The sequence below is a fragment of the Brassica oleracea genome, chromosome C1 (assembly GCF_000695525.1).
Source record: "Brassica oleracea var. oleracea cultivar TO1000 chromosome C1, BOL, whole genome shotgun sequence".
Classification (NCBI taxonomy): Eukaryota; Viridiplantae; Streptophyta; class Magnoliopsida; order Brassicales; family Brassicaceae; genus Brassica; species Brassica oleracea.
In genome coordinates, this window is record NC_027748.1 from 14,034,215 (window position 1) to 14,053,623 (window position 19,409).

A 19,409-nucleotide genomic window follows, 5' to 3' on the forward strand; every position below is an offset into this window, starting at 1 on the left:
ATTGCAATAATAACCATATATATGTATTTTTACGATTTCAAAAATTCGATTGATTTATGCTAAGATAAAGTGTGTTGGTAGTAGAAAGTGACATAACTTGTAATAAATAAGTAGAAATGTGATATGCAATGTAAATGTTTCATTAAATGAGAGAGGCAATTTGATAAATAAATAAAAAATGAGAGGCAATTTCAGGTATTTTCCTAATAATCCAAGATATATTTAGATTTCAAAGATTTTACCCAAAGTTTTCGATTTAGCTCAACAAAATCCTTGCGCAGGAAAAAAGTTATAGCGACCCTTTTACTCTAAAACTAAAAGGGTCTTCTTCTTCTTCTTCTCCGGTCATCTTCCTCAGACCTCAGGTCTTCCTTTTCACGGTATACCTCCGTTTCTGTTCTCTTTCTTATGAAAAGTTTGTGCTATAACATCTTATTTTGACTTCTGAAATGCTTTGATCGTCTCTGATCTCTTGGTACTTTGACTTCCGACAATTTTATTTCCGTTAAAAATGTTTGATCTTTTCCTGTTCTGTATTAGATATTTTGAATCAGCTGCTCGAAATTTTTTGTTTTTGTGGGACTGATGTTGGCTGAACATGCATTCAGTGACGAAGAATGATCTGTGTATGAATAATGGATCATGATCATTTCGCCATAGATCATTAAAGTTTAATCCTTTGCTAGTTTTCGATCGGTTACATTCACTGATGTAATGATCCTCTGTGTCTTTTTCACCTGAGAAGATGGGCGTTGAGGTTCTACACTTCGATGGACCAAGGTAAAGGAGATAAAGTCTCCATCAAGTTTGGCTCACTCGGTGAACCGCCAAAGAAAGCCCAAGAGAACAACAACAACAACAACAATGTGTTGATCTCTGATGTACCTAAAGATGCAGCAGAAGAGTGGCCTGCTGGGAAGCAGATCAAAGCAGAGCTTGACCTAGCTGAGAAAGAGCTTGAGAAGCTAAACAAGGCCCGTGCTGCAGTTTTCGACCAGTTGAAAGCTAAGAGGGTAAGAATTGGTTTGTATGTAGCGTTGACTCTTTGGTGATTTTGAATGATGTGGAAGTTTCTTTTTGATGCATAGGCGGAGAGATCAGAGTTATTCGACCTGTTGGACTCGTTGAAGACCGAGCGTCAGGGGTTCAACACCAAGTTTGAGGAGAAAAGAAAGGAGATGGAACCGTTGCAGCAAGCTCTGGGAAAGCTAAGGGGCAATGATGGTGGTAGTGCACGTGGACCTGCTATCTGTTCTTCAGAAGAAGAGCTGAACAATATGGTAACAACACTCTGTGTTCACTCATTACTCATGAGACGCATTTTTATTTTACTGTTTTTTCATTTGGTTGGTGTTTGTGGGAGATGTAGATATACAGCTACCAATATCGGATTCAACACGAAAGCATTCCATTAACCGAGGAGAAGCAGCTTCTCAAAGAGATCAGGCTGCTTGAAGGGACAAGAGATAAGGCCATTGCTAATGAGGCTGTGAGAGCCAAAATCAAAGAATCTATGGGTCAGAAAGATGATATCCAAGGTCAAGTTAAGGTAAAGAGAAGCTAGTGTTCGTGTGCTCTTAGCTTCTCGCCAGTTTAAGTCTGTTGAAATTGTTTTTATATGTGATGCTTCTTTGTAGTTAATGGTTGCTGGCTTGGATGGAGTGAAGAAGGAGAGGCAAGCAGTTTCAGCGAGGATAAAGCAACCAAAGATGAGATTCAGGTCCTGGAGAATGAGCTGAAGACTGTGAGTGAAAAGAGGGACAAAGTTTATTCAAACATTCGTGAGATTAGGAAGCAACGTGATGAGACGGTACAGAGACAATTACTTTTGCGCATGTTTCATCACATGATTTGTGCAAAAACTGATTTTTTTTTGTTCATTTAGAATTCAGGGTTTTACCAAGGCCGTAATGTGTTGAACAAAGCTAGAGACTTGGCTGCACAAAAGAACATAGACGAGCTTGAGGCGCTCGCCTATGCCGAGGTTGAGAGATTTGTCTCCCTCTGGTGTAGTAAGAAGAAGTTCAGAGAAGATTATGAGAAGAGAATCTTGGCGTCGCTTGATGCTAGGCAGCTGAGCCGAGATGGCAGGATGAGGAACCCTGAGGAGAAGGCTCTGGTTACTCCAGAGGCACCACCAGTAGCAAAGGTCCCTAAAGCTATGGCAAAGCAGCAGCCTGAGGAGGAACCAGTTTCTGCACCTGAATCAGATGCTGCTCATGTTGCTCAGAAGACTGAGAAAGCTAAAAATGCATTGAAGGTAAAGAATGCTGTTGTTGATGATGATGAAGATGAATTATATGGTCTTGGAAAGCCGCAGAAAGAAGAAGAGAAAAAGATTGATGAAGCAATGGTGAGAGAGATGAGAAAGCAAGAGGAGATTGCTAAAGCCAAGCTAGCCATGGAAAGGAAAAAGAAGCAGGCAGAGAAAGCTGCCGCTAAAGCTGCGAAAAGAGCTCAAATGGAAGCTGACAAGAGAGAGAAAAAGGCAATTTCTGTTCTTTCTCTTTGCTCTTTGCGTTTTCTCTTTCCATTCTAATAGTTCTCCATCTCTTTGTGTGTTGCAGGAGCGAGAGAAGAAAGCCAAGAAGAGCTTTGACGCCAAGGTCTCTGAGGAAGTTCCAGATGCTGAGAAGGAGGAGATTGAAGCTCAAGTGGAGGAGAAACCACAGAAGGAAAAAGCCTTAAAGGAGAAACCAATAAGGAACAGAATCCGCAGTAGAGGAGGACCAGAAACACTCCCAAGAGCAATCCTCAAGCGTAAGAAGTCAACTAATTACTGGCTTTGGGCTGCTCCAGCTGCTCTTGTGGTACTGATGCTTCTTGTCTTGGGTTACTACTACGCTCTATAGACCAAACGTAGTGATCAAGCGAGGCTGCGTTGTTGTAGTTTGAGATCTTGTAAAGCTTTCTTTTGAGGATGAGACTCTAAAGCTTATGCCTCATTTACATACAAGCAGATACTCTCGTCCCTTTGGAAGTACTTTTACTTTCTCACTTTGTTCCTCTCTCTTCTGTTGTTGAGGCTTTAACTTTGAAGAAAGAAAACAGTTTTTGTTACCTTTTATAGTGCAAGAAAATCACATTTCTACATAAGTGTCGTTACTAGTAAGTCTGAAAATGTAATATAATACAACTCTTTTGACTACGAAAGATCCAAGCCTTTTGCTTCTTCTTACTAGCCTTACTTTTTCAGACATTATTTCCTTTTGTTCTCTCTCCAAGCCTTTTGCTTCTTCTTCCACCTTTGGAGAGCAGTCTTACCACACTTCCACTTTTGACTCCGAAACCGCTCTCTCCCTTTTAGCCAATCGCTATAATCCTTCCCGGGCTCACACACTATGAAATCTGCCAGGTCCTCCACGTCGCTGCTTTTCATGTCGCCTTTTTCGCCCAATAACCACAGATATTTCTCCCCATTGCAGCTTTTCTCTTCCACACCAACTCCTGAATCCGAACCATTCTCTGCATCTTTAGCTCCAGACAGCTTCCTGCACAATCACGGAGGTTACGTGTAGTCCCCGTAAGCGATCTTATAAATGTGGTTATCAACCCCATGAAAGTTTAAAAGAAGTTTTTCGGTACCTACCCCAAGTACAAAGTTCGGGTTTTTTGGAACTTCAAAGCAATTGCCTCGCTCAGTTTCCTATCTACTGCAGTCTGTACCATATAACCACTGAGTCATTTAGAATAAGCGCTGAAATTTAGAGTTTTGTGCAAAGAGTTATTAGTTTGTTACCTCTTCAGCTTCACCAGAAGCTTCCAAGTCTTTGGATGGTATGGAAGGTGACGGACTTTCTGAGTGCACAAGTGATTCCAAGTCACCCCCTTCCAGGATAAATAAATACAGAGATACCACCAACCCAAAAATGGAGCCCTTCATTAGAAAGTCAAGCTTAAGTGCAAAGCTTACGGACAGTAAGCCAGAAAAATGCATAAGCATCCATTTAGATTTCAAATGTACATGAGGATGAGATTCCATTCTATCGTGGAGGAAACTTTGGCCGGGTAAGTGAACACTGAACTTTTCAAAACGTTGAACAACATCCATCATGGACTTGTATTCCTTGCAAGATCGAACATCTCCAACGTCTTCAGACCGATAATGCCGGAGAACCCGGATGACTTGCAATGTCGAACAGCTCATCAACTTTAGTATGGATGCAAGCAGATATAGATCTTCGACACTAGATGCGCTGTACTTTTGCAACACGGAGTCCATGACATCATCAGAACTAGCTCTAAGTATCGCGCAACCAAGAACTGATAAGATCTGTGACAACGTATTTTCTGAGTAGGAGCTATCAAATACACTTAGGGTTTCCTTTGCGTATGCTACAGAACACGCTACCAACTCATCATTTTCTCTCCTGGCATTGCTACTGTGATATGAGCCCCATGAATCCTTTAGCTTCACTGTAACCTCGTTAACTTTCTCCAGTGTTGAGGGCAAAAGAAGATGAGTTGTTCTCATCCGAGAACTACTCGTCGAAACACCAAACTTCCCAGATGGGTCATTCTCATCCTTACACGTGTACCGTGTGTACAGAACAACAGACTTATCAAATGCATCGATGCATCTATCAAAAAGCTGAAGGTCTAATCCTTTAACACAACAAATGCCGATGGCATCAGAGACCAATAAAACCACATAGGCGTGAATCATTCTTGGTGCAGAGAACATCGCGGGGGCTAGCAGCAAGGACGTAGCGGCACTCATGGTTAACTGAGGTGGTCTAACCGGACTAACCTGCTTCCAGTATAATCTCTCAACATACATCTCATTTAGTTTCTTATCAGAAACTGATAAGATAAAGTGAGCAGAAACCATTTCCAACACACCGGCCATGTCATGCTTACTGAACAGTATACATGAGGAGAATGCAGGATCTACACGGAAAAGCAGATCCCTGATTGACTTATTCACCAAAACCTCATCGATGACAACCTGGACAAATCAAAAAGAGCTAGTAAACATAACACTGTCTTAATGATTCAACATAGAAGCACTTGCCAATAGTATAATTCTAAAAAAAAGCCACAAACAAAATGATCAACAGATTCATCAGGATTTTACCTCAAGCCCTGTACAAAGAAACGTACGGCGGGTCTCATCAGAAGAAGAAGTACCCTCATACGTAGCGGAAATCAAACCACTGAGGATTGAGAGAAGTGTTTTCGCATTCTCCAGAGCCATATCGTGTCCAGGCAAAAGTAAAGTGATGATCCTCATACAGCATCTTAAGTACAGTATGGCCAATTCAATACTTTCCTCTCCACTTGCAAACGTGTAACAACTCTCTTTTCTTAAAGTAGAGAACATGCTCTTGAAACTCCTATCAAGCTCCGTGAACAGCACATCAGAGAGGTCACAAACATCAACGAAACTGACAGATTCTCCACTGGATTTGAGATTCCAATAATGCGAGGCAACGTTGACACTATCCCAGTTTATCAGTTGAGTTGATGACAGCTTACCCAGAATACACAACAGATTTTTCAAGATTGGCTGCTTAGAAACCTGAGAATCCAAAAGGGGGCTCAGATTGTTATTTCCTAAATCCGTAAAGTTCAAAACTTTCTCGACAGATTTTACCAAAACTACTCAAAATCGACGAGATTCCCGGCGAATTTTCGAGAGGCCAGCGAAATTGAACAATTATTTCATAGTCACAGCAACTATTTAAAAAGGACATTGATTCGAGACATTGTACCTGAGCGGCGGAAGCAATAGATGAAGCGAGAGAACGGAATAAGGTGTCTGGATCTGAGATCTTCGAAGGACGTAGCTTCTTACTGTTCCGCTTGGCCACCATCGCCAGAGAGGGAAGATGAGAGAAGATGCTCGTAGTCGGCGAGGCTCTTCGATTTTGAGGGGACTTTCTATGTGGCGGGAAAGGACAATGCACGCGTCGTTTTTTGTGCGCTTAAAACGACACGCAGTTTAATTGAGAAAAAGGAAAATGTTTTGGTGACATAGACTAGTTGGGATTTCTGTTTCGGGCTCCTGATTTGTTATCGATTTCAGGCCCATTACCAATTTTTACCTCCAATCCACAATTGTTTTATCTTACTACATGTTATGTTCACTAGCTTCAAAAAACAGTACACTAAGCTAATTAATCATCCTAGTAATCAACAAGAATTTGTTTTCGTAAATGGTTAAGTTATTGACCGTGCCTTATCATGATCAATGTATAAATGTGTCATATTACAGTGTTTGATAACCGGTTCTAACCATCAACAAGAGTATACAAACTTAATAAAGTTATAAATCAACAATTACAATGAGAATGGATTCCTTTCATGTTAATAGCAATGTAACTAATTCAACTGCATTAGTAACTATTAAAGATTAGTCAATCATAATTTACTAAAATTAATTGTTAATACAAAATTTCACATTTAAAAATAATTTTTTACTTAGATTTTATATAATTTTTACTTATATTTTTATATGATTTTATTAAAGTTGATTAATTATAATATGATTGATTATGATCAAAATAATATGATTGATTATGGTCAAAATATACACCAAATAATTTAATTAATGATGTATCAAGTCTTAAATTTTCAATATATTTGGATAGTATTTAGTAAATTATATTGAAAACCACATTTGAATTTATGAAATATGAAAATACACACCAAATAATATAGTGAAACAATAAGAAAGTCTAATTTCTAAAATTTAATTAATACAGTAAAATAAAATATTTTCGTATTTTATAAGTAAAATAGAAAAAAATTAAAAAGAAAACTTTTTATAAACTAATTAATAACTGTATAAATCAATAAAATATATTAGTTTCAACATTATTAATTTATAGAATTTTTACTGTATATTTGAAACTTAACCGCCTTATTTGACAAAAACAAAACAAAACATGCCATTAATATCAGAAAGTAACAAAAGGATTTGTTAGGAAACTCGGTGGCTTTCACAATATGACTCCTATCGTCAAGCTTTCCATAGTTTACAAAAGTCACACCAAAAGCCTAATGGACCGGTCTATGATATACATTGAGTTTGACAAACCATTATATTAAAACTGAAATACAACAAAAAAAACACTTCATTTATTATGTGTTTCTGAATAATTCGACTTTATTTATTACAAAATTATAAAACAGAACTTATCTATTTTGAAGTTTTTTATTATATCTTTTACATTTTTTCTCACTCTTTTTAACTATTTCATTAATTATCTTTACTATAATATTTTGACAACATTTATTTACATATCAACCATAATAATTCGACATGTTTGAATAAAATTGCTCAATTTGTGACAAATTTTTAAAATGGTTAACAAAGAGTTTTTTTATATATATTTGTTAATATAATCAGTTATGCATAACCATTCGGCTACATGTTTAGGTACGAGTTATTTTTTCGGACATTGTTTTTTTTTTTGAAATGAAGCTTCATTCAGTTATTATAAATTTTTGAGTGGATTTCGAGTCGAATCTTCCAAGTTCGTATGAATTCGGTTTTGAAGTATAGAGACCTAAAAATATCCAAAAACTAATGTATCTGAAATATGTTCGGATATTTTTACCAAAAGTAACCATACTAATCGATTTGGTTCATGTATTTTGAATCCAAACTAAAAATAACCAAAAGTATATATTACCCAATTTGATCCAGATTCGATTATGATGTATATGAACCTAAAAATATTCAGATACTTATGCGATTAGTTATATGATGTCACCTATAAAATATATAACATCAATCGTGAAAAAAATAATAATTTATGAAAAAGTAAAAATTAACACCTTCTTTCACAGTGACAATAGCTTCCCTCGTACCTCCCCCATCCCCGGGAGTAGCAGAACCATCACGATCATCAGGATATCTCACCACAACCGGAACCGCAACGACCCGTCTCGTATAGCTGGTAGACTCATTTTTTCATCATTGTGCTCCATGATTTTTTTTGGTTTGCTTGATTGGAAAAACGTTTGAGAGGGAACTTGGTGTTTTTTGGTAGGTCTTAGACAGAGAAACGTCCGTATCGGTAGTGGTTGTGTCCAATGTTAACACTTGGACGACTCGCTGCGTACGCCACGTGCATGTGTCATGGGGGTGGGGCCTATACTCGTGTGATGATACAATTGCTACTTGTCACGTATACCCGCTAATGTTTTGAGTGGATTTCGAGTCGGATCTTTCAAGTTCGTATGAATTCGGGGTTTTGAAGTATAGAGACCTAAAAATATCCAAAAACTAATGTATCTGAAACATGTTCGGATATTTTTACCAAAAGTAACCATACTAACCGATTTGGTTCATGTATTTTGAATCCAAACTAAAAATAACCAAATAACCAAAAGTATATATTACCCAATTTGATCCAGATTCGATTATGATGTATATGAACCTAAAAATATTCAGATACTTATGCGATTAGTTATATGATGTCACATATAATATACTCCTATATAACATCAATCGTGAAATTTTTTTTTTATGAAAAAGTAAAAATTAACACCTTTTTCACAGTGACAATAGCTTCCCTCGTACCTCCCCCATCCCCGAGAGCAGCAGGACCATCACGATCATCAGGATATCTCACCACAACCGGAACCGCAACGACCTGTCTCGTATAGCTCGTATACTCATTTTTTCATCATTGTGCTCCATGATTTTTTTTGGTTTGCCTGATTGGAAAAACGTTTGAGAGGGAACTTGGTGCTTTTTGGTGGGTCTTAGACAGAGAGACGTGCGTATCGATAGTGGTTGTGTCCAATGTTAACACTTTGGACGACTCGCTGCGTACACTGCATGTGTCATGGGGGTGGGGCCTATACTCGTGTGATGATACAATTGCTACTTGTCACGTATACCCACTAATGGCCTCCCAACTTAGCTATCGTCTTTAGATGCTTTGGCCTCATCCACCACAATAACTCTACTTTCGTTCTCTTCGGATAAATGTAAAATTTTATATGCGTTCAAGACGCACCGAATCTCTTTGACTAATCTAAGATGGCACTAAATGCAAAATCAGTGTAGGTCCATACTCCACAGGTTTCTAATGCCGACGGTGGGAAGAAATAGGCCTTCCCATTTTAAATTGAACAATGAAAATACCGCACACGGAAATAAATAACGAAACAAGAAGACTTGTGAGTATCTTGACAAGATTATAAAACAAAACAAAGTGGGAAATAAAAAGAACTTTTCCTGCATGTGTGATATTGACATAAATTAAAAAGTATCAAACATAAAAGGCGAAAGTCACTGTAGCTTTTCCCTTACGTGGGCTTTGGTAGGTAAGTAAATTAATTGCGATTAGCCTTTAATGTGATTGTAAATAGAACGCATTCAACTCTTACCACTTTTCTAAAGACAATCATAACAGCACAGACCAGACCACTTTGTTCTCCAATGCATTTAACGTCGTTAGTTACAAACCGGAGCTAGAAACGATCACCTTTATCCCTAACCTTATAAACTCAGTCACATGTGAACGTTATAAGTATGCTATCACAACACAAAATACTAATACACTCTTAATTAGAATTTATCATGTGTTTGTGTAACTAGAATGATCATGTTTAGCACAATATCGTGTCTATTATTTATTACAACAATCCAAATTATCAAACTATTCTGACATAACCAATTAACAAAAGAAGAAGCAGAGACTAAAATGAAGCTAGAACAATAGAATAGAGAAAATCAATTCCGACATGAATCTCTAGCCTCAAAAGTGTTATTAAGCTGACATCAATATGGTTAAAACCAGACTTAAAACTGTAGTTACCGACTTAACGGCCATGCCATTCGCAGAGGATTTTTTCGAGCCTGGAGCTTCCGCCGGCGAATTGATATCACCGGAGCTTGACGGTCCATCTCCAGAGGGACCCATATCCGAACCTGACGGAGCGTCTCCTGAGGGACCCATCCCCGACGGCGAAGAAGCAATAGAGGAAGGAGATCCTTCCGGAGCCAGAGACGGAGAAACGGCGGAAGAAGATTTTGGTGCCATTGATCCCGACGGTGAAGAACCCGGAGCAGAGGACGGAGGTGATGGAGGAGAAGTCATCGGAGAAACAGGGGAAGAAGACTCAGGTGACATAGATCCCGGCGGAGAAGTCATCGGAGCAGAGGACGGAGAAACAGGGGATGAGGACTTAGGTGACATGGATCCCGGCGGAGAAGTCACCGGAGCAGAGGACGGAGAAACGGGGGAGGATGATTTAGGTGGCATAGGCGCCGGTGGAGAAGTAGCCGGAGAAACAGGGGAAGAAGAAGACTTAGGTGGCATTGATCCTGGCGGAGAGTTTCCCGGCGTGGAGGCTTGAGGAGGCGGAGTCGAAGTTCTGACAGACAAGACAACGACGGCAAGCTTCTGTCCCTTCTTACAGTTATCTTCATTACCGCTGATGAAGTAAAACGGACCAGAGCGATCAAGCGAGATCTCAGAGTTTCCGTCGTCAGCTTTCTTGATCGGGTTCTTGCTGTTACATCCGTCGTAGTCAGCCTTGCTGACCTCTAGAACCGAGTCAGCTCCCTTGGCGTAGTTAAAATCTGCAAGAAAAATAATCAAACAGAGTCTCAGACAAAACTCCACCGAAAGTAACGACTCCATGACAAGTAAGAAAGAATAGTTTACAGAGAGTGTCGTGTACTAGGAAACGGCTTTTTCCAGCCCAAGATCCATAATCTTCCGGGGGATTTGGAACCCACGCGCCGCTACCTCCGACTCCGAACCTCCGTGCGTCGGAGATGGTTGAGAAAGAGAGGAGGGCCGTGAAGAAGAAGAAGAAACAAAGGCTTTTGGTTCTTGGAAACTCCATGGTTATGAGACAAATGGGTTTGTGTGTGTGAGACTATGAATATATAGAAATAGGAATAGGCTAAAGGAAAGTGAAGCTTTTTGTCTTTTAGATAGGGAGATGTAACGTTTATGGTAATACGTGTTATAAAAATTGAATCTCGTGTCAGTCTTCGTTAAAAGAAGAGACTTTCTTCTTGTATCCCCACCGACGTGTTTAATTTGTTTTTTTTGGGATTTGAAAATCTTATATCCTTTTGGTAAAGGAAACAAACATTTGGTACTACAAGTTTATTACGCGTTTAGAGAGCTATAGATTGTGACAAAAGAATCGGATTCAAGCACCAATCCCAGAAGAACTAATGTTCATTCTTGAGGATATGTCTAACAATCGAATCATATACTTCCATTAAACATGTATATGAGAATATCAGAATACTATAAAGTCTTTTTATATCTGCATCTGGTTCCATTTTCTCTTTTTGAGCAAGTTTTATCTTTACGATGCATGCGATCATTATTGTAGTTGCAGAGAATTTCTGAATACAAAGAATTTGAATTTGTGGACTGGGCTTAGGTATGGGGCCATGAATCTGATTTCTCAAGGGCCTACTTCTTTACACATTGAATTACAACAGCAATGCTAAATCTGTTGTTGCTGTTTCTAGTAACATTACTACTAGCTCTCGTTACTTCTTACCCAACGTGAGTTCTGTTTGAATTCGTTCGAGACTTGAAGTAACAGAAGTCTAAACAGATTGATGCATCATGCATATAAGAAATATTAATCGAAGAATGATCAAGGGTTTCTTCATATTTGATCATACAGATGGTAAGGTCTCAAATGTGCCAGTGAGGCATGCGTCTGACGACTCAGCCAAATATGGATTAAACGAGGCATCCATGTAGATGCGAGCTAGATGAGAATATAAACGTAGATGATGTTATAACATACATCAATATCAATGTATGTAGAAGATACCGTGGAGATGCAAGTAGAAAGCAAGTTGTCGTGAGAAATCCTACTTGTGATGAGGGTAATAAAACAATTGTATATATTCTATATTCTCACCATTCATCATAAACTCTCTCTTTTACTTATTACAAATTGTGATTTGAGATGATGTCTAACAATTCACACTTTCTTAATCTACCATCTAGCTTTGCTGCTGTTGTGGTTATTGGTTGTCTGAGCTACCAAAACTGCTAATGAATCTCATTGCCTAATCCAAAATTACTGTCTTTATCTTCCTCGAGAAGGTTTCTTGGAGGGAGTGAGTTTCCTGAACCCGGCATGTAATAGCATAACTACAAAGAGACACAGAGAAAGCATTATAGTCATAACTGACTGGCCATATATAGAGTAGCTAAATCGAACTTTGACCCATCAGCTAGCTTAGTTACCTGAATAACTGACCGCAAGAGCAGAGAAAAGAGCCATTTGGACATTCAAAAACGTCAGAAGTACCGCAGTCCCTGCAAGTAGGAGGAAGCAAAGAAACGAGATTAGCTTCGTTCTACTACATACATACTCTATCTAAAAACAGTTTCTTCATGATTTCAAAACGTTCTTCCTAATCCTATTCAATCCAACTCTCAAAACATCATAGACCGTTAAGCAGCTCAACGAGTAACACCAAGCTCTAGTGATTAAGCTAAGCAAGCAAGTCGAAGGAATGATTTGATCCAAAAAGATCCCAAAAACCTATAGAAAGTCTCTCTATGAACACATATCAAAACGTTCTCAGCATTCTGAGATTCAAGTTGCAGAGCTACGAAATGCAGGACACAAACCGTTCCTTAAAAACTCACCGCACTGTCCAATACCAATCACGAGCTTCCGAGCAGAAGGGTGACGATCAAACTCCCATCTGTCACTGCAGTACTTGAACAGCTCCCAAAGTGCCAAACTTGCTAACAACCCCACCAATGCAAGTGGCATCTGATACCTACAAAACCACCAAGAGAGACAAAGAAACACCAAGACTTCAAACTCCACAAAGTTCGTAACTTTTTACAAAGATTCAGACTTTAAACAAAAGAGATAAAAGGAACCCATACAATGCGCAAGCGAAGAAGACGATGAACAACGTAGCGTAATTCCTAGCGAATCTCTTGATATTCTCATGAACCCTCATCCTCGCCTGCTGAGAAGACGCCGGGAACGAGTACGAGTCGCACGCCCCGAAGAAGCCTGTGGTCCACGGAGGCGTATCGCCTGAGAAGTCATCGGCGGATAGCTTGGAGAAGGGGTTGATTGCCAGAAGAGAAGAGACGGTGACGAGACGAGACAATAGAGAGGCGAAGAAGCCGCCGGTTATGGAGGAGACGACGTCGTCGGAGGCGGAAGAAGGTGCGGCGGCAGCTGAGGAGGATGATGAGGAGGCGGGGGCGGGTGCTGCTGCTGCGGCGGAGGTGCGGTGATCGAGGAGGTCGAGGTAGCCGGAGTCACGGAGCCAAGATTCGAAAGCAGGATCGGGAACGCTTAGAGAGAGAGGGTTGGGAGAGAAGGCCATTGTTGTTTGTTGTGGTCGTCCTCACGATTATCTTGTTCCGTCGTCTCCTCGGTGTTCACAAAACATTTATTTTGTCTTTTACATATATTAGTCCATAACTTCTTCGGAATTGCTAAAGTAGTGCTCTTTGATAAAATCTTGTTAATTAACTCCTAAATTTTTTTGTTTTATATTATAAATGATTTGCGTCTCTAAAATATACATATTTGTGAATACATGTATATTGTTTAAAACGTTTTATTTCATTAGTCGTTGATGAGTGGGCTCAGTAAGATCCAAAAAACAAGTATTTTATGTGATATTTTTAAAGTTTAAAACGGTTTTGTGCACTCCAAAAGCAATATTAAAATTTTAAATTTTAAAAATTTAAATAGTGAAACATCAAATATAAAATTTCACTGTTCAAATATTTTACATTTTAAATTTCATATATTGTATTTATATTTCTTCTAGATAATTTTTTTTAATTTTCTTATTTTATTATTCTAGTCATCAAAAATTTAACAGAAGCAAATGTTCGATTCCAAAAAAAAAACTCGTAATTTATAAAAAGTAAAGTTCATATATCATTTCGAAATGTATTAATTGATCAAAGATTCAAAATGAATAAATATGTAATGTCATTTTTATATGCAAGTTTTACTATAATATAATTTTTAATTAAATTTTATTATTGTTTTAATTGTAAATTTTATAGTTAACTTATTATAGCTGAACCGTAAAACCAACCAAGAAACACATTCTTCTCAAGCAAACTAGTAATGTGGCCGGCCTGGCCTGGCCTGACTATAAGGCACAACACAACAAGTAATGTGCTTTGGCGACAGGTTTAAACAAGTTTTGAGGCCACATAGTCTGATTGGAACTATGGTGGAAAGGATCAAATTCATAATCAAACTCTCATGAATTTACAAGAGGTGGGCACAACACAATGTACATAATATTGACAATATAAAAGTGATGATGAATATACGAATTATAATGTGAGAAACACTTGCAAACAACACATGGATTTTAATATTTGGAAATGAAAAATCAAAGAATCACAAGAGGCGCCTCATCGGTTTTGGCAGGTGCAGTCTCTTGTTTTGGTGGCTCAGTCTCAGAAGGAACTTTCTCATCTGATTTCACAGCTTCTGGAGTTGGCTCGGCCTCGGTTGCCTCTGAGGACTCACCTTCCGTTTTTGCCTCATCACTAGACTCTTCTGTCTTCTCCTGCGAATCAAACATATCATAAACAATAGTCTCAAGAACTTGGACTGATTCTTCAAGCTATGATTATACCAAAAAAAAAGTCTCAAAGAAGAAATCAAATCATATCTACCAGAGAAAATAAATGATCAAATGGGATTTTCACAAAACCTGAACTAATGTGGTATCTGTTTCATTCTTGGAATCAACAACAACATTGTCGGTGGGGACAAGGCTTTCGACGATGTCAGATTCCTTAGGTTTGCTCCCACAGGCTCCCATGGTTTATTTGATTGAAAGGAATAGTTTGAAAAACAAATTACAATGTGAAGAACCGTGGAGCAAAAAAAAAACAAAAAAAATGACTAGATGAGAGGAGAAAAGAGAACTACTCGAGACAATAAGAGATGCCAAACTAATTTCTTGCTTTATATAATTGGAGGCTGAGCAAATGGAGAGGCCTGTGAAGAGATAAATATAGGAGATGGTATATGGACTAAAGCTATTTCAGGTAAAGACCAGTCATGACATCTTCAAATCTCTGTCACGGTCGATTTACCCAGAGGACAACCATTTTTCTCCACTGTTCTTCTATGTTCGGTTAAGGGACAAGGGTTTCTTTTCCCGCTGGAAATTTCCAAACTTAACAAAGTAATGAGTCACAGATAACCAGACTTTCATAGAGCAAGTGGTAAGACCAAATCATGTGGGAAAACACTTGGATGTTAAGATATGTCCTATTTGCCAAACGGGGAAGATGATAGTGTCTCATATTTGAAAACTGGAAAAGATGGATTTTCTGTTCTCTCAGGCACACACATAGAAATCTCTCATTCTTTGTTTGGCTGGCTACTATGGCTCCTTAGTGCGACTCTGAAGAGAAAATACTGGTCCACCGGTGTGACCTGGTTTCTCTGTTTCGAATGTTGTTGAGCCTGATTGGTTTTTGGAGCCTTCTGATATCTCTTTCTCACCTATGTCTTCCCAGTCACCTTCCACTGCTGATGTTTCTTGGTGTTCGCTCTTTGGACCTTGGTTGACAAGGCTTTTGTACATTGTTAAAGCTTGAGCAATCATGCTTGCAGGATTTGAAGCTGTACTTGGAAGCAACATTGTCGTACCCTAAACCCAAAAAGAAAAAAAGAAAAAAAGAAAAAAAGCACTCAACACTAGATAAGCCAAGTAATGCCAAAATATTTTATATGAGATTTGTTTGTTTACCTCCTTGGCAATGTTACTGAAGGCTTGAATGTATTGCTCTGCAACTCTCAAACTCGCAGCCTGCAAATTGAACAGTGATGAAGTATAAGATCACATCTGAACGGCTAAAAATACAAGCTTAAACCCAAGAACACGGAAACCTATGTCTAGAGTGAATAATAAAAAAACTATGAAGAATTAAGTAACCAAGCTAGGTTCCTTAAAGCTCACCTCTACTCCCCCAGTTTCTTTGAGAGACTGAGATAACATGGCAAGGCCTCTAGCAGTTGCTTCTGCTCTAGCGAGTATTGCTTCAGCCTCACCTGAAGAACATTATCAAAGGATAATATAAGAGTAAGCATGAGCCGTGGAGAAAACAGTTCCTCTGGGCACCAAGTAGCCATCAGTATATATTGAAAGAATAAGAAAATGGAACTAAGAATTCTTCTAATGAACCCAACTAACAGTTTACATCACAAGTTACTCTAATGTATACTAACCTTGTGCTCGATTCACTTGGTCCATCTTTGCAGCTTCAGATGCCAAGATTACAGAACTTTTCTTACCATCAGCAATATTGATATGGGCTTGCCTTTCTCCTGTTATATATAGCAAAACAAAGGATTAAAAGATGTTAAGCAGGCTTCTTGTCTTTCAAATGCAAAATGGAAAACCCAAAAAGAAGAAGAAGATTTTAGCCAAGAATAGTTACGGCATTATGAGCTGAAGCAATCACTGTTCAATCTCAGAATATGACTTATGAAGTACAGGTCAAAGCAGTCTTACCTTCAGACTCAAGAATCTGGGCTCTCTTTTTACGTTCAGCTTCGGCTTGCATCTCCATAGCAACCCTCACTCCATGAGGGGGCATAATATCCCCTGGAGATACACGAATTAGAAATAAGCAGAAAAGGATATGTAGATAATCACCAACAAAGAAAAAACAAAGAAGAACTCACTTATCTCATAACGAAGACACTGAAGACCCCAGTCTCTTGCAGCAACATTGATGGCTTCCTGCAAGAAAGTAAAACCGTCTCAAAAATTCCATCACATTTTGTTCTTCTTCAATGTGTATATTTCCTCTAAGCTCTCATAGTTATTTGGAAAAGAGAGAGGCAACACAACTTGGGATATTGAACATAAACAACATGAGTAAAGCAAGCCCTTAGCTGAAATCTAAAATCTTTCTATCTAACTAAGTAGAATCCAAAACTCATTGCCATAGTTACAGCTAAAAATCCCAAGGAAGGCTGCAATGTTGTATTGAGATTAAAAACAAGAAGAAATTTAATCAAGCTAACAGAAGTATTGTGAGTTAAAGGAAGGGAACGAACCACAATCTTCTCGTTGAGAGTATCTCTTTCCTCAAAGGTCTTATCAAGCGTGATCTTACCAAGCTCACTACGCATGGTGGTCTGAGCCAGCTGCACAACAGCATAGATAGGACTCTCAACGCCATAAGAAGCTAACTTAGGATCCACTATCTGCAAAAACACAGCAAAAATAATGTAATCAAAACTAAAAAAAAAAAAAAGCAAGTACAATCACCAACAAATGAAGTGGTAGAAGATGACCTTGACATAGAGAACGCCGTCGATGTGTATGCTAACATTGTCTTTAGTAATCGCAGTCTGATTAGGAATGGGGATCGCTTCTTCCTTGAGGGAATGAACATAAGCAATGCGATCGACAAAGGGAATCAGGAAGTGAATCCCCGACGGCAACGTCTTGGCGAATTTCCCGAATCGCTCAATCACAAATGCTTTCTTCTCCGGTACAATCCGGACTCCCCAGTTCACCGGCGGAGTTAACTGAAAGCTACAATGACATCCACCGAACATATATAAATCAATCCTAATGTTCCCAACTCAAATCTCAATTCGGAATCGTTCGAATGTAGACAAAGCGTAGACAGAATATTCCTAAGCTGCAAAAAACCTGTTGGAAGGATAGCCGGCGGAGGTGAACTGGCGGACGGTTGATACGGCGGAGGAAGATTGCCGGAGGTATCCAACGGATCTCATGGCGGTGGAGGAACTTTTACGGACGAGGTGATTCATCATCATCATCGTGGATATCAATCAGGAGAATGAAGAAACTGGGGAAAAACCCTTTCGAAGCAAAACCCTCGTGTCTTCTCTTCACTCTCCTCGTGGACCAAAGAAGGCGTCGTCACGCAGTATTCGTGGAGAGGAGCAAATGTGAATGGGTTTCATGAGTAGTTTGGTAGCTGTTGCTACTGGCCCAATCAGAAAACCCATTGGGTATGTATTGCTATTAGCGTATTAAATCCATTTGTAGTTTTGCATTTTTTTACTGGTTTTCTTTAGGCCCGATACTTTTATCCGACATCCGGATCCAGATCAAATCTGGAGGGACCAAATCTGGATCCGGATAGTAAAATATTGGATCCATCAAAATCGTATCCGGATCCGGATATCTTAATTTTTTAGTCTGGATATCCGGACGTAAGTTTTATTAATAACTATTTCAAAAATAGTAATATTTATATATAAAAATTAATTTTATTTAATATATTTTCGTTTTTATAATAGTACATATAAATTTTATGTAAATTTTGTATTATTATACATAGAAATAATTAAAAACATTATATATATTTTTAATTTTTAATTATTTTAATATTTTATATATATTAATATTATTTTTTATTTATTTGATCCAAATCCGGATCCGGATATCCGCCGGATATTACAATTTTTAGAAGGATATCAGATACCCGGATATCCGAGAACCCCGGATCCGGATAAGAATAGTAAAATTATAGATCCGACGGATAAGAATCCGGATCCAGATACCGTAAAATTGTCCGGATATCCGATCCGTCCCGGGCCTAGTTTTCTTATGTTTAAAGAAATATAAATTTCATTGATTCTGCCTTGTGTGCATTGTGCGATAGTCTAATACTGACAGAATAGTTGTTCTTATGCTTATTAAGATTCGTCTGTTTATATGTAGAATTTGCATAAATATTATTCAAGTGTCAATTTTGTAAAATTGCATTTTTTTTTTCTTTTAGGTTCTCAAGAACATATGTTACCTCAGGGCTCCGTTTCTTTGTTCTTAGTATATACTTACTCCTCTGCTCGTAAAAGATAATTGTTTCAAAATAAATTTTCTTCTTTTTTAAATGTATGTTTAAATGTTTTATGCAATTTGTTTAGTCAATAATGGTGAACTGTAAATTTCAGAAATTTTATTTATAGCTTTTGAAATACTATTAGTTCTATAATTTTGGAAAACTGATAAATATATAAAATAATACATTACGTAACAAAATTTATTAAAAGTTTTATGTGTGTAAAAACACATAAACATATATCTTTTCCTAAAAGATGGAGTATTTTCTTTGTTGTTAATGACTTTTTCTCTGAGTTGCCATAGTAGCCTTAAAATGTGGTGCGGACTGCGGAGTTATACCAAATTTCAAGAACCATCAAATTAGTGAACGTATTAAACTAAGAGAAAAACAATCAAACCTGAGTAATATTTCTACTACAAGAAAACGTTTCCATAACAACGAAGATTTACGACGAAAATATTTCTTCGTAAATTGACATGGTGTTTACAACACAGTTACGAGGAGACCAAATTTCGTCGTAAACTCCATGTAAATTTACGAATAAATATTTTCGTCGTAAAGTCCATGTAAGTTTACGACGAAAGTCCGTGGGATGAGAAATAC

General features: G+C 38.2%; 5 protein-coding genes and 1 pseudogene across 5 annotated transcripts; 1 reads left to right on the plus strand and 5 right to left on the minus strand.

The window, feature by feature from the left end:
• Positions 1-292: 292 nt before the first annotated feature.
• LOC106325871 lies at positions 293-3,024 on the plus strand (annotated as a pseudogene).
• Positions 3,025-3,103: 79 nt separating this feature from the next.
• Positions 3,104-8,241, minus strand: LOC106325778. Its single transcript, XM_013763859.1, has 6 exons — positions 7,786-8,241; positions 5,715-5,926; positions 5,078-5,521; positions 3,740-4,948; positions 3,590-3,660; positions 3,104-3,491 (listed from the first exon to the last, which is right to left on the minus strand). Exons 2-6 carry the CDS (start codon positions 5,814-5,816, stop codon positions 3,200-3,202), a joined length of 2,118 nt encoding a protein of 705 aa, XP_013619313.1. The 5' UTR covers positions 5,817-5,926; positions 7,786-8,241; the 3' UTR covers positions 3,104-3,199.
• Positions 8,242-9,518: 1,277 nt separating this feature from the next.
• On the minus strand, positions 9,519-10,890 carry LOC106327489 (early nodulin-like protein 2). The gene is made up of 2 exons (XM_013765683.1): positions 10,632-10,890; positions 9,519-10,546 (listed from the first exon to the last, which is right to left on the minus strand). Exons 1-2 carry the CDS (start codon positions 10,813-10,815, stop codon positions 9,732-9,734), a joined length of 999 nt encoding a protein of 332 aa, XP_013621137.1. The 5' UTR covers positions 10,816-10,890; the 3' UTR covers positions 9,519-9,731.
• A 910-nt stretch (positions 10,891-11,800) lies between these two features.
• LOC106343277 (PRA1 family protein H) lies at positions 11,801-13,380 on the minus strand. Its single transcript, XM_013782449.1, has 4 exons — positions 12,855-13,380; positions 12,606-12,742; positions 12,198-12,269; positions 11,801-12,101 (listed from the first exon to the last, which is right to left on the minus strand). The coding sequence occupies exons 1-4, from the start codon at positions 13,307-13,309 to the stop codon at positions 12,037-12,039; spliced, it is 729 nt and encodes a 242-aa protein (XP_013637903.1). The 5' UTR covers positions 13,310-13,380; the 3' UTR covers positions 11,801-12,036.
• Positions 13,381-14,205: 825 nt separating this feature from the next.
• Positions 14,206-15,167, minus strand: LOC106295667. The gene is made up of 2 exons (XM_013731668.1): positions 14,672-15,167; positions 14,206-14,524 (listed from the first exon to the last, which is right to left on the minus strand). The coding sequence occupies exons 1-2, from the start codon at positions 14,780-14,782 to the stop codon at positions 14,345-14,347; spliced, it is 291 nt and encodes a 96-aa protein (XP_013587122.1). The 5' UTR covers positions 14,783-15,167; the 3' UTR covers positions 14,206-14,344.
• LOC106295584 (stomatin-like protein 2, mitochondrial) lies at positions 15,156-17,897 on the minus strand. Its single transcript, XM_013731557.1, has 9 exons — positions 17,642-17,897; positions 17,278-17,521; positions 17,038-17,187; positions 16,660-16,717; positions 16,487-16,579; positions 16,201-16,299; positions 15,932-16,023; positions 15,722-15,781; positions 15,156-15,622 (listed from the first exon to the last, which is right to left on the minus strand). Exons 1-9 carry the CDS (start codon positions 17,770-17,772, stop codon positions 15,353-15,355), a joined length of 1,197 nt encoding a protein of 398 aa, XP_013587011.1. The 5' UTR covers positions 17,773-17,897; the 3' UTR covers positions 15,156-15,352.
• Between the last annotated feature and the right edge of the window lie 1,512 nt (positions 17,898-19,409).

Coding starts and splice junctions, on each gene's coding strand:
- LOC106325778 (XM_013763859.1), bottom strand. CDS start 5,816: ATGGTGGCCAAGCGGAACAGTAAGAAGCTACGTCCTTCGAAGATCTCA. Junction 5,522..5,714: donor CTATTGCTTCCGCCGCTCAG/GTACAATGTCTC, acceptor TTGGATTCTCAG/GTTTCTAAGCAGCCAATCTT. Junction 3,661..3,739: donor CTTCTGGTGAAGCTGAAGAG/GTAACAAACTAA, acceptor TATATGGTACAG/ACTGCAGTAGATAGGAAACT.
- LOC106327489 (XM_013765683.1), bottom strand. CDS start 10,815: ATGGAGTTTCCAAGAACCAAAAGCCTTTGTTTCTTCTTCTTCTTCACG. Junction 10,547..10,631: donor CCTAGTACACGACACTCTCT/GTAAACTATTCT, acceptor TTTTTCTTGCAG/ATTTTAACTACGCCAAGGGA.
- LOC106343277 (XM_013782449.1), bottom strand. CDS start 13,309: ATGGCCTTCTCTCCCAACCCTCTCTCTCTAAGCGTTCCCGATCCTGCT. Junction 12,270..12,605: donor GATTGGTATTGGACAGTGCG/GTGAGTTTTTAA, acceptor TCCTACTTGCAG/GGACTGCGGTACTTCTGACG. Junction 12,102..12,197: donor TCTTGCGGTCAGTTATTCAG/GTAACTAAGCTA, acceptor GTCTCTTTGTAG/TTATGCTATTACATGCCGGG.
- LOC106295667 (XM_013731668.1), bottom strand. CDS start 14,782: ATGGGAGCCTGTGGGAGCAAACCTAAGGAATCTGACATCGTCGAAAGC. Junction 14,525..14,671: donor CAGATACCACATTAGTTCAG/GTTTTGTGAAAA, acceptor TTTGATTCGCAG/GAGAAGACAGAAGAGTCTAG.
- LOC106295584 (XM_013731557.1), bottom strand. CDS start 17,772: ATGATGATGATGAATCACCTCGTCCGTAAAAGTTCCTCCACCGCCATG. Junction 17,522..17,641: donor GCCGGCTATCCTTCCAACAG/GTTTTTTGCAGC, acceptor ATGTCATTGTAG/CTTTCAGTTAACTCCGCCGG. Junction 16,580..16,659: donor GTGTCTTCGTTATGAGATAA/GTGAGTTCTTCT, acceptor GTGTATCTCCAG/GGGATATTATGCCCCCTCAT.